The following is a 13,829-nucleotide window of genomic DNA, read 5'->3' on the forward strand; positions in this document are numbered from 1 at the left end:
CACACAGCCAAGCAACAGAGATGGCAGCTCAAGCCTCAGCAGGGCTCAGGCCCAGAGGCACAGCAATTACCTCCTGGGACTGTGCCTGGCATGGCCTCCCTTCCTGCAGCAGAGGCTGCCCATGAGCCACTGCTTCCTCCGGGAAACGCTGCCTTCAGCACAGCCTTAGGGTTCATCTCTGGAGAAAAGAAGAGCCACAGCTGGATCAGGTGGGGCTGTTCCCCAACAGGAAGGTGGCATCTTCAAAAGGCAATACTTGTCCAAGTCATGAATAAGGTTCAGGAAGCCATCAAAACTTCGGAGCCAGGCCAGGGCCTTCCCTCCTCCAAAGAGCTGCCATTCCACATCTACCCCAAGACTGGGAAATTGCAAGGGATCTCTGGCTCTGCATGGCCTGTGCTGCAGTTTGGGCTCCCTGTCAGCTGATGCCAAATGCCTTCCTGCAGAGGCTGGGGAGAAGCTGTAGCCAGGCCAGGCTGGGAAACAGCCCTGCAGGCCAAGAAAGCAGCAGCGGGGCAGCAAGGCTGCCATGGATCCCTTCCCACTGTGCCAGGCACGGCATGTCCAGATGTGCAGAGAAAGCCCCCGGCTGCTGAGTCTCAGGAGAAGGCTGAAGGACATGGACCCACCATAGCGTCTATCCAGTTCACTCAGCATCTTGTCTTCTGTGGGTTTATTCCTCCCTCTCAGAGAACCTTAACAGAAAGTATTTCCATTTCAGATGAATGGATCCCACAGAACCAGGGCTCAAGCCTGTGGGATCAGCAAGGACACACCACTCACCCCCGTGATGGGAGCTGGGCTTGCGGGCAGCAACCAGAAAAGGAGCTTGAAATGTCCTTGATGCAGACACACCTGTAACTCAACAGCCACAGAAGCTTCTGTCACCTGGTTCGTGACAGGTTGTCAATGATTATTTCTTGTTGGGACAGTTAGAACATACCTGCATGGGGCTCCAGAGGCAGAAAATCTTCATGAAGCCAAGCTGCTGGAGAAGCCTTCCTACCACCCTCATCTAGAAGGGAGCACAGATCAGAACCATTCCATGGTGTGCTGGGACCCCCTTCTGCCTTAGGGAACTGGGCACTGCAAGGGGGTTGGGAAAGGCCGTGGGAGCCAGATGTCAATGGACATGGCCAAAGTTGCAGAGGGGCCTGGAGAGCTCTGGGCTGGCTCTGAACACTCTCCACCCTCTTTGCAGGCCCCATGCAACATCCCTGGTGGGGCAGCGGGACCAGCCCAGGGCCCCTGGGGACTCTCTCCCATCCATAGAGGAAACCCTCCCTGAAGCCCTGGGGAAAACCATCCCCAACGCTTCCCAGGGAGAAGGAAGTGCTGTCTCAGGAAAGGGAAGCCAGGCCCTGGGCTCACCTGCTCGCCTTGCTCGCCACGGAGCAGCCTGGGCAGCCCTGTCAGGCAGGGCCACTGCCAGGAGGAGCAGGAGGAAGAGGCGCAGAGCAAAGGCCATGGTGCCTTGTCCACTGCCAGTCCTGCAGCTCTTGCTGCCACCACTGTCCTGACACTGCTGTCCCAATGTCAGCACCGCTGCTGCCGCCGCCGCTGCTGCCACAACAGTCGTGGTCAAGGACTGACTGCTCGGTCCTTGTGGTGCTGTGCAACCACGGGGCTCTGGGACCTCTGTGACCTCAGAGCCTGCTGTCACCTCAGCCTGCTGTCACCCCAGAGACTGCTGTGACCTCATGGCCTTGGCTGTACCCCCCGAGTGTACTCCCATCTGTACTCCAAACTGTACGGGACTGATTGTAAATATTTGACTTCATCAAAGGGTCATTGCTAAACAAAACCTTGGTTTTGCCTGCTGACATTGCTGGTCATGTTCTGTCCCAGGAGATGCTCTTGATGGTTGCCTCTTTTCCTGGGCATGGCACTGGAGGAGGTCCAGGCCCAGGTGATGCCACTGAAGGAAATGTGCCCTCAGCCCAGGGACACTCAACACAGACTCCCCCAGCCCCTCGGGGCCCCGCTGCTGGTCACAGCAGCCCCTGCCTGGCTCCTGCCTGCCCACACCGTGGTCAGCCCCGCCTGCTCCTGGACATGGAGCTCAGCCAGGGCTGGTGCTGTGTGGGCTTTGCTGGTGGTACCAGCCAGACACTGGGGTGACAGCTCCATCTCTTTATTGGAACAGAAGAGCTGTGTCAGGCCCTGCCCTGGCAGGAGGGACCCACCTTCAGTCCAGGCCACAGAGCAGGGCAGGTCCCTTCAGGGACACAGGGCCTTGCTTTGGGTGGTGGCAGCATCTGCACAGCAGCAAGCTGGTAATGCAGCTGTGACAGGGACATCACGTATGGGCATGGAGATGTGAAATGTGTGGTGCAGGTGTCCCTGAGGGAGGTGTTTGGCTTTTCCTGTGAAGCTGCAGAGGGGAACCTGTTGAGAGAGGAGTTGGCTGAGGCCCCAGCTGCAGCTGGCACACAGGGACCCTCTTGCACACTGGGAGATTCTCACTGTGCTCAAAGTTTCCCTCTGAAGACTAAGAGGTGAATGTGGATGGGCTTAGCAACTGGTCTGCAGGCCAAACAATTGAGGTAGCAAAAGAAGAAATTGAGAAAATACAGGTTTATCCATAGCAAGGAAGAAAGCAAGGCCGTTAGCATGGAAACCAATAAAAAGGTGCATAAGGCGTATTTGCAGTGGTAATAAATGGAATTGGTTTGTGCTAACTAAATTGTAGCTGTTATTAAAGTTATTATTAGAAACAATCAAGAATCAGTGTTACAAAGCAGATGTGCCCCTTTGCAGATGTTACATGTCAAAATTAAGGTACAGGATGTAGTTTAGAAGATAAATGGTGTCTCAAGACCAAAATGGCCTTGAGATGGACCAAAATTAGAACAAATTTAAGCATTGGACGTAAGGACTAGTAAATATAAGGCTAATTAGTAGATTAATATAACACAAGGCTTAGTACGCACATACAAACCTGTAAGGTTATCCAAAGGACCATGAGGATGAGGAGAAGCCTTTGCCAAAAGACCACCAAAAGAAGACTGAAGACCTCCTAACAACAAGTGAGGCATGTGCCGTGAAGGAAAATGATGTAAAGTCAGAAAAATCAGAAATAGGAGGAAACTTACAGGAAACATTAATGAATATGTATAAGCATACAGTATATGAGTTTAGCTTGAAGTGCTTTGTTTTGAACGTGAAGCAGGGTGGGAAGCCTCCGTACCCTGGACGGTTTTGCTTATGCTTTAATCATACTTAATTGCTAGTAGATTATATATATAAATTTTAATTTTTTATTAAACTGTATTATTTTACTAAACTGTATTCTTTTATACCACATTACTATTCACTTTAGTAAATGGTATTCATTTTTAATTAAACTGCCATTAAGCCAAGGGACCTAGTTGTCAAAATTCTAATTTCATTTATAACAATATTTTAGCAAAGAAAGCTGGTACAACAACATTGGTATTTAACAAACATGACACAATATGAGCTATATTAACAAAGAAGGCACCTTACGGTGACAACATTCTACTGTTCAAACTGTAAAATATCTTTCTGTACTGATCAGGAGGTCATGATTTACTCTTTACAATCCTGATGCTGAATGTCTCCTTAGGCAGTCTGGTCACAGGGAAGAATGAGGACCCTGTGGGCTGCCCCTGTTTGGACAACCTGCTCCTCAGCCCGAGCCTCAGCATGTCTGACATGGCCCACCTGGGACTGACATCCCAAAACATTGATAACATTTCTCTTTAGAATTTTTCTTTATAATTAAAATCTAATTAATTAAAAAAATAAAATGTTATTTTTTATAATAATATTGTTCTGTACTTATAGAACCTAATTTTTATATTTATATAAAAGAATTTATACAATTTTAGGAACAAAAAACATTATCGGTCCTTGGTTCAAAGTACCACCATTCCCTTCATTAATTAATTGACCACTATTTCTCCCTCTTTATGCTAATTTGTCCTACTTTTAGTCCTTTGATAATATTTTTTAATAATTTTCTCAGACAGGGTAAAAGGGACCACTTTGGGGTCCATGGAAACTTTTCTGGGGAACATTTGGGGCAGTTTTGTGTCTGGGGAGGGAATTTAGGGAGAACTTGGTGGTCTGGAGGACACTTGGGGGAGCCAGGTGGGCACTTAGGGATTCTGTGGGACAATTCGTGGTCTGGGGAAGCACTTGGGCGTCCAGGGGGGCGCTTGGAAGTCAGGGAGGAGAATCTGGGGGCCCTTCGGGGTCCGGGCGGGCACTTGGGGGGCTGTAACGGGGAATCTATGGGTCGCAGGGGATGATGGGAGTTGTAGGCGCCGATATAATACAGTTTAATGGGGCCGCGGAGCATCACGGGAGTTAAAGGCGCAGCTCCAGTGGATTCCGGTGAGGCGTGGGGCATGACGGAAGATGGAGTCATGGCTGGAATAGCACCATATGGGCGCCGCGGAGCATGATGGGAGATGTAGTTCCATAAGTGGCTCGGAAGGCGCGTTTGGTGTTGCAGGGAAGCACTCAGAGAGAACTTTTCCGTTCGAGCTGTGGTTGCAGGTCCTCGGGGCGAATGTATACAGCTCGTGAGCACTTGGGGGGAACCTGGGGAGCTCTAACTGGGCTCTTTGGGGCGTGGGGCACGGCAGGAGGTTTGGGCGCGGAACCGTGTTCTGGGATGATGGGAGATGAATTCCCAGCTGTGTCTGGAAGGGGCATCTGTGGTGTCGGGAGCATTCAGGGATCCAGAGATGCTTTGGGGGGTCCTGAACGAGCGCTGAGGGGGCACTCGGGGATCCTGGAGGGTTTGGGGGAGACTTATGGGACATATGGGGGGCGATGCCGGGGTTCTAGGGAGTGCAGGGCATATTCCCAGTTCCTCACAACCTGATCTCAATTGCCCCCTGCAGTCTCCTACTCACTGCCAGGACGATCCCAGTATGATATCCCAGGATGATGTCAGTACACAGCCAGTGCAATCTCTGCCAGTGCCAGGACGATCCCAGTACAAACCAGTCCCTGCCAGTGCTGCCACTCCTGGGATCCCCCAGCCCTCTCTGTGTTCCCCCCTCCCACATCTCCCCAGAGGAGCCCCAAGGGCTGGCAGTCCCCAGCCAGGGTCCCCAGCCAGCCCCAGGTTGGATCTGCTGCCCCCAATTTTCCCAGTTTCCCTCTCCTTTTCCTCAGGCCGGGTTTCCCCCGTCCCCAGTGTGTGGGAGCAGCGGAGAGCCCCGCGCTGCCCATCCCGACCTGTCCCGGCTCCATCCCCGCTCCTCCCATGGGCTGTGAGGGGTTCGGGAACGGGGCACTGAGGGTGTCACTGCTCCTGGGAGAGGAGGGGGAGGGATGAAAGAGGAGCAGGAGGAGGAGGAGGGACAAATGAGGATCAGGGAAAGGAGAAGGAACTACAAGGTCGAGCACTCCCTGAATTTATAGTCCCCCACCTGTGCGATCATCACCCACCATCCCACAGGTGACTGGGGAGCGGGAGCTTTGCCCAGATATCCTGGGGGGGTCCCTGGGTTGGGTTTATTTGGGGGGGGATGTTTGGAGAATGTGGAACTCCAAAGCTGAGTGGAAAATCCTACTTGGGGGGATATTGGGGGGTCCCACCATCCTTAAGTGGGGAGATGGAAACAGGGGGAACTTTTCGGATTCCTGGCACTCTCAGCAGCCCGGGGAGGGCAGGGACCGAGCAGACAGGTGATCCCCAGTACAAACGTGACTCCCAGCAGCTGGGACAGGGGGGAACCCTTGAACCCCAAACAGGAGAGACCAGAGATGGGGAACTCCTGGGAGGCATTTTCAGGCTGAATTTTGGTGTTTTCTGAAGGTTTTATGGACCCCAGATGTCCGATGACTTCTAGAGATGAGCTTGGACAGAGGGACCTGCAAACTCAATGTCCTCATCCCTTGTATTTCCCCAAACCAGGATTTCCCATTGCCAAACCTTGGCTGGATGGAGAGGAAGGCTGCAAGGAAGAGGAAGATGCCTCGGGACACCCAGGCAGGTGAGGAGGAAGTCAGTGCCCCTTTCCCTCTCTCTCCTGCTCCATCTCCCAGCCCAGCATGGCCCCCAGCTGCAGGACAACCCTGTTGCCGAGGCCGTCCTGCCGGGGACGCACTGGGAGGATCTCCTTCCCCTTCCCTCTGGCACCAAGGTAAATCCCATCCTCTCCTTGTCCTTCCTCCCTCAGACAAGGAGCTGAGGATGGAGACCAGGGAGGACAAATCCCTGCAGCAGAACCTTGTGGAAGAGGCTGATTTGAGCAGTTCCACAGTGCAGGAATCCAACGGGGAGGAAAAGCCCCGGAGATCCCGCAGGAGGAGAAGCTCCAAACCCATCCCAGGGTGCTCTGAGGAGGAAAGACCCACCCTGTGCCGGGAAGGCGGCCGGAGATCCAGCCGGGGCTCTGAGCTGGTGGTCCATGAGCAGCTTCAGGATGGGGAGAAGTGCTACAAGTGCTTGGAATGTGGGAAGAGCTTCAGCCAGAGCAACAGCCTGATCTGCCACCAGATGATCCACACTGGGGAATGGCCCTACAAGTGTGGGAAATGTGGGAAGGGTTTCAGCTTTAACTCCAAACTCATCATCCACCAGCGCAGCCACACTGGGGAGAGGCCCTACGAGTGTCCCGAGTGTGGGAAGAGGTTTCGGATCAGCTCCAGTCTCCTCGTGCACCAGAGGATTCACACAGAGGAGAGGCCCTTCTGCTGCCCTGACTGTGGGGAGGGCTTCAAGCACAGCTCCACCCTCACCATTCACCGGCGCATCCACACTGGGGAGAGGCCCTTCAAGTGTGGGGAATGTGGGAAGAGCTTCAGCCGGAGGTCCCACCTGATCCGCCACCAGAGGACCCACTCCGGGGAATGTCCCTATGAATGTGAGGAATGTGGGAAGAGGTTTCAGACCAGCTTCCAGTTCCTCAGGCACCAGCAGATTCACACGGATGAGAGGCCCTTCCGCTGCCATGACTGTGGGGAGCGCTTCAAGCAAAACTCCCACCTCATCACCCACCGGCGCATCCACACTGGGGAGAGGCCTTATAAGTGTGGAGAATGTGGGAAGGGGTTCAGCCAGAGCTCCAGCCTCAGTACCCACAAACGCATCCACACCGGGGAGAGGCCCTATGAGTGTCCCCAGTGTGGGAAGAACTTCTCAGACAGCTCTCAACTGACCAGACATAAACGGAGGCACCACTAAGGGAAGCCCTGCGAGTGCTCCAAGTGCAGGAAGAGCTTCGTGCGCTGCTCCAACTCCATCCCCCATCAGTGGGCCCACGTTGGGCAGAGCCCTGATGGCCCATGTTCCCTGTGATCTGTGTTGGGAAGACACTGGGCTGGTGGTCGTTTTGGTTTCGTTCTAATTATCTTTAGATTCATCTTCATCCCTTTGGAACAGACTAAATTGGGGTAAAAATCAACAAATTAATGGCATCTAATTAATCAATGGCACCTAAAACCTCACATTTTACTAGTGCTTCAAGAGCAACTGGGAATCAGGGAGCTACTTGAGAGTATTTAGGGGTTGTGGGGTATTTGGAGTTGTCTCCATTTCTTGGCACTCAAAGAGATGAGGGGCTTCAATCTGTCACCTCAAGACCTCTCAGTGCCTCTGAATGCTACTCAGTCCCACCCCAAAATTATTCAATTCCACCCCCCCCTCCAGCTATGATGCCCTTAGTTTTAGCTTTCATATTTTTCATATTCTGCACTGCCTAGGTTTGTAGTTTTGAAGTTCATATTAATTGTTAGTGTCAGAAAAAATTAATCCACGAACACCAGAGGTTTATATGCAAAAAGGAGATAGAGGAGTGCTTTCAATTTTTTCAAATAAAGGGAGAGGCCATGGGGCATTCCCCTGGGATCTCTCTAATTTTTGGAGGGCGCAGCCTCCCTTTTATCCCAATTCCAGGCCGTACGTCCCTTCTCCCTTTCCCCATAGGCTGAGGGATTTGAGAGGTACAGACTTCCTGGTACTCATGATACCTGAGATACCATCCCCCCTCTCCCCAGTGCATAATCTCCTTCTTAGTTCTCAGCCCTGTTGGAATTTTATGGTGTTTCCCCAGTGTCTCGTTCATCTTTCAGTTGAATCCATCCCATTGTTTCTGTTATCTCTCAGTGATAGTTTCATTTTATCGGCAGACTCACAGCTTGTTTGTAAAGACAAGTGTCACTCTGACAGTATAAGGTTTTAAAATCTTAGAAAATTTGGGGACTTAGAAAGAAAGTTAGGTTTGGTGAGCCCGGGAAGAGTAGGTCCTGGCAAGTGTTAGGCCTTGTACTTGCTAAAGATCATGTCAAACTGCACCTGTGTAATTGGTATATGATGAATGATACAATTGTTAGATGTGATTAGATATAATTATTGTTTAAAGAACATGAGGAACAATATTAGGGGATTGAGGGGGATCACAAGAAATCCATGCTTGGGTAAAAACAATGCATACAATGGAACAATGTAAGTTTAATAATTAATATGAAAGTTATATAATGATAGAGTATAAAAGCATGTTCAACTCAAAACGAAGTCAGGTTAGATTTGGGTATGTGTACCCCTGACACCCAGAGCTCTTAATAAAGCACCTTCATTTAATCATTCTGTGATTATGTGTGTTCCTGAACACTAACATTTTGGCGACCCCAGATGGGACCTTGTGAGTGCTGCTGAGCGAACTCACGACCCGATCACGCTCCAGCCAGCACCGAGGAATTCTTGGGGACCCCATCAGCTGCGACCGTCTCTGCTGCTCACAATTTCCCCAGGAGAGAAAGGTAAGGTGCTTTACTGTGGGGGTCAGGAAACCAGCTGATTCAGAGATCCTGGCTCTCCCTTGGAGGCAAGGCACTTTCTCTCAGAGAGAGAAAAGTGTTACTCCCAGAAATCTTTGAGTTAGTTGCGTAGGCGCCGTCTGTCAGACGACTGCAATAGCGTTGCAGATCCAGCATTTGTGGTATATTATAGTTACAATATGGAGAAACTTAAAGGGATTTTGGACAGCAATGCTCCCATACCGGATACTTCTCCTTTGGGTGCTTATTAGCACATTGGAAACAAGGTAACATTGGGGAAGAATTACATAAGACTAAGATAATTTCGGCCAGATCATCCCACAGAAAAAGACCCCAGCAACCCCGTCTCTTCTGTTGGTAGCTATAACCCCCTCTTCTCTCTCTTTACTTTGTTTTCTTTATCTCACCCTCTCTTCCTCTCCTCTCTCGCATAACCCTTGTTGGCACTAAAATAAAGGTACATTATTGTTGTTGTGATTTAAACTGAAATCCCTTGTGTCCGTCTTGCACTCTGAGATCAAACGAACCTCTCACGAGTCCCACTCGCGTTAGCGAATCGTGGCATTTAAACTGGAGTCACGGACAGGATTTCTGACAGACAGAAGGGGCTGCAGGTTTGTTGTGCAGTCTGTATTAGGGGAAGGACGTTTTGCTCCAGTTGCACCCAGCCCGACACTCCCAAAAGAGACAGCGGTGTCTAGAAAGCAAGGGGGGCAACTTGAATTTCCCGCAAACTGCACACGCCGAGGTGAAAAGCACCCCACACTCACTTGAGGGCTCTGTCTGCAGAATTTCACAAAAGATCTCTTAGTGCAAAAGGGCGGGACTGTTTTTGTTGTTGTGTGTATGAATTTTGACAGCTTGGTGTAGCAAAGAGACAACCAGAATTTTAAACTGAAGGAGTGCCTCCCAAGCAGATTTTTCCTTTTTACCCATACAGGGAAGCAAAAATCTGTGTGTGTGTGTATAATTTAAGTTTATACCTTCCTGTAGTGGTTTTTCCCTCTGTAAAAATGACCGAAAATGTCTGCAGAAGTTAAAGCTGCATTTTATGCATGTTATGCTTTGTTAGCAAAACACAGTGCCAGACCTCCAGGAGGGAAAAGTTGGTGCTTAATAATTGGTTTAATTTGGAAAATGTGATTGATAGACTATGTTTTATTTACAACATGAAAAAGAATTTAAACTGGGCAAAAATAAAACTATACTCTGCTCAGTTTTGGGAGCTTGTCTTACAGCAGCTATAGAAACTCGCTTTAAGTGAAGAAGTTAGGAAAGAACTATAATAGACTCCCTCCAAAACCTAGTTAAAATTTTGCAAAAACAATTGGATGAAGAAAGGAGTAAGATCAATCTGTTGTGAGTAGCCCTCCATGATAAAAATTCAAAAAATGCTGACTTGCTAAAGGAAACGAGAGGGAAACCCCTCTCATTAATCAAATTTACCCTCAAAAGGAGCTAACTTGGATAAAATTGTGGGGAACACCGGTGTCTTAGTTTGAAACCTCTAATTAAAACAGAATTTAATATAATTATATCAATACTGAAAAGGATCTTGATCCGCATATAACCACTGAAAATAAAGAAAAATAAAAAAAAAAAAAATAAAAAAAAAAAGGGAGTACGGGAGTCTGCCTCACGAGTCAGAGACAGAATATGTATTCTGAGTGTCTCTTACTGGAGGTGATTAAATTCGATTGAGAGAACAGGAAGCCAGTGGGTACTGGGGACATGGAGTCTTCGTAACAACAGGAGACAGATATAACCCATGGTCCCTAAATCAGCATGCAGCTTATCAGGCAGAGGGGCTAAACCCCTTGGAAAGGGGGGACCCTATAGCTATAGTTGGTACCCCCAACCAACTACTGGAAAACATTCACAAAGCTGCCTGCTTGCAAATGATACACAAAAGAAAATTAATTGCTGGTTCTAAATCACCGGTGTTGTTATCTGTGAAAACTGAAATTATGACCTCTTTAATTCAAGGCCTTCCAGAATCACTTAAACCTACAGCAATTTTTCTCATAAAAAACCCCCAAAACCATAGCAGCTATAACCCCTGTGGATAGACTAGATAGATTTCTTGGGAACCCGACTGATTGACCTGGTTCAACTGATCCTGGGTTTACTCCCTTCACCACCCCCTCTCAGCAGACAGGTTCACAACTGCGTTCTCCTGCTAGGAACCATAAAATTTGGACATGGAGCAAAGTTGCAAAAGAGTTAACTAATTACAGTAGAAATTATGGACCTGTAAAAATCCCAGAAGAAAAATCAGAGAAAGCAAAGGGTGTTAGATACATTGGTTCTCTTAATGAAAACCCAGAAAAGAGAAAACAAATCTCTAACCACCAGTACTGGTGGTCACTAAGGATAAAGAAGAGGGTCCCCAGAAACATAATGGATGACTTATCACTTAAAAGTTGAGTAAAGTAGTTTCTAATTAACACTGTCCCAAGTTCATTGTATCGAATGCCCCATTGTATAACCCAGCACACCTCCACAGGCTCTGGGCTGTGAGCCAAAGCAGTCTCCTTCTCAGCTTCTGGGAGTGGAGCCCAAACAGCCTCAAACCCCAAATCAGGGAAACTGGGAACTCTGCCTCTCATGGGTGAGCAGAGAGGTGGAGGTTGGTTGTATTTAAAATGCTCACTAGGAATAACAAAACTGGAGACATACTGATTTTAGCAATGGTGGGTCCCAAATGTGCGCCTATTACTTCCAGTTAACGCTAGAGCCCAAATTTCTGTGTTAACCAATACAGACTAGTACAGGATTTGAGAGCAATAAATGCAATAACTAAAGATATTTACCCAGTGGTAGCTAATCCTTGCACATTGTTAACATCCATAAAAGAGAAATATAAATGGTTTACTGTAATTGATTTAAAAGATGCCTTTTTCTGCATACCCCTTGATAAATATATATGATAAAAATATATGAGATAAATATATGAGACAAATATATGAGATAACACACTTAATGTATCTCAATTTTTCTGCATACCCTTGACAAAGAAAGTAGGAAACTGTTTGCCTTTGAGTGGGAAAATCCAGAAAATGGAAGGAAAACTCAGCTCACCTGGACACACCTCCCACAAGGATACAAGAACAGTCCAACCCTATTTGGAAGCCAGCTGGCTAAGGAGCTGGAGATTTGGACTGAGAATGAGCAAGTACTGAGAGAACAATACCTGCTGTTCCAATATGTTGATGATACACTGACAATTACAGAAGAGAAAACAACCTGCATAAAGGTAACAATTGAAATTTTAAATCAGCTGGGAATGGTAGGATATAAGGTGTCTAAAGAGAAGGCACAAATTGCCCGGCAAACTGTGATTTACCTGAGATGTGTAATCTCACAAGGGCAACGTAAGCTGGGTACTGATCATATTCAAGCTATTTGTGCTATTCCAGAACCCCAGAACCTGCATGAGCTGCGAGTTTTCCTTGGGATGACAGGGTAGTGCCACCTGTGGATCATGGACTACGGACTAATTGCAAAACCCCTGTATGAAGCCCAGAAGACGCAGCCGTTTACCTGGGGCAAACCACAGAAGGAGACCTTCCTCAAACTGAAGAAAGCATTGACAACAGCTCTGGCATTAGGATTGCCTGATTTGTCCAAAGATTTTCACCTGTTTGTGCATGAAAGACTACACCTAGCACTGGGAGTGCTGACCCAACCTTTGGGAGGCTGGAAAAGGCCGGTAGGCTGCTTCTCCAAACAACTTGACAATGAGAGTGCCAGATGGCCTTCGTGCCTGTGGGCAGTCGCAGCCACTGTGATGCTGATACAAGAAGCCAGGAAACTCACAATGGGTAGAGACATAGATGTCTATGTGCCACACATGGTGACCACTGTTGTAGAACAAAAGGGGGGCCATTGGCTATCTCCAAGCAGGATGATGAAATTCCAGGTAATCCTGACTGAGCAGGATGATGTCACACTAAAGACAACTAACCTCTTGAATCCAGCTTTGTTCCCACGTACCACAACTGAAGAAGGCCCATTAGAGCACGACTGTGTAGAAGTAATAGAGTACACCTATTTGGCAAGAGAAGACCTGAAAGACATCCCACTAGAGCAAGCAGAGTGAGAGCTATTCACAGATGGAAGCAGCTTGGTGGAGAACGGGACCAGATACGCTGGATATGCGGTAACAACAGTCAGTACAATAGTGGAGGCAAAAGCAAATACCAAATACAAATCACCAAATTCATCTGCCCAGAGGGCAGAACTGGTTGCCTTAAGCAGAGCACTAGAATTGAGTAAAGGGAAAAGGGTAAACATATGGACTGACTCAAAGTATGCTTTTGGAGTAGTACATGTACATGGAGCACTGTAGAAAGAAAGAAGACTACTGGCTTCTCAAGGTACACACGTTAAACATCAAGATGCAGTCCTGCAATTGATAAAAGCAATACAAAAACCTGAACAAGTATCAATTATACAGTGTAAAGCACACCAATCAAGAAACTCCAAAATTTGTGAGGAAAATCGAAAAGCAGACTGGACAGCTCGACAGATTCCTGGAGAAGTGCAAACAACAATGGCATTGATACCTTTAAAAGTTAATGTATCTCAATGTAATTTGCCTCCAAAACCAAAATATTCAGTAGAAGATGAGAAATTGGGACATTTGCTAAATGCACAAAATAATTCAGAAGAGTGGTATGTAACTGCACAAATAGTGTTAACCCCCTTGATAATGAGAGAAGTTCTACAAATTAAACATAACAAATGCCATTGGGGTGCAGAAACATTGGTGAAATTGCTAAAACAAAAATTATTCTTGGTATGGATGCTAACAATGGCAAAATCAACTCAGTGGCTAGACACAGGCAGAGCTAGGAAGGATTAAGATAGGAATAGAATCAAGATGACATTTGGTAAGAACCCCTTAGTAGAGCGAAATTTGGGTGGGCCCTAGAGTCTTTGCTCGGTCCTATAGCAAACTATCAGAATAAAGAAATGTTGTACAAACTTACAGGTCAGGTAGATAAATTAGCAAGAGTGACCTGAGAAAGATTTAAAGAACTAAACATACAATTACAATTTAC

The 13,829-nt window shown here is 47.8% G+C and overlaps 1 protein-coding gene across 1 annotated transcript in view; it reads left to right on the forward strand.

The window, feature by feature from the left end:
• The window catches only part of LOC147646922 (uncharacterized), a 166,622-nt gene that overhangs the window by 62,473 nt on the left and 90,320 nt on the right, over positions 1-13,829 (forward strand). Inside the window, 1 exon segment of the mRNA XM_086872734.1 lies at positions 6,357-7,165. Within this exon segment, the coding sequence (XP_086728860.1) occupies positions 6,357-7,165 (809 nt within the window).

Source organism: Cyanistes caeruleus, unplaced genomic scaffold (assembly GCF_971803275.1).
Source record: "Cyanistes caeruleus unplaced genomic scaffold, bCyaCae1.hap1.1 HAP1_SCAFFOLD_76, whole genome shotgun sequence".
NCBI classification, from domain to species: Eukaryota; Metazoa; Chordata; class Aves; order Passeriformes; family Paridae; genus Cyanistes; species Cyanistes caeruleus.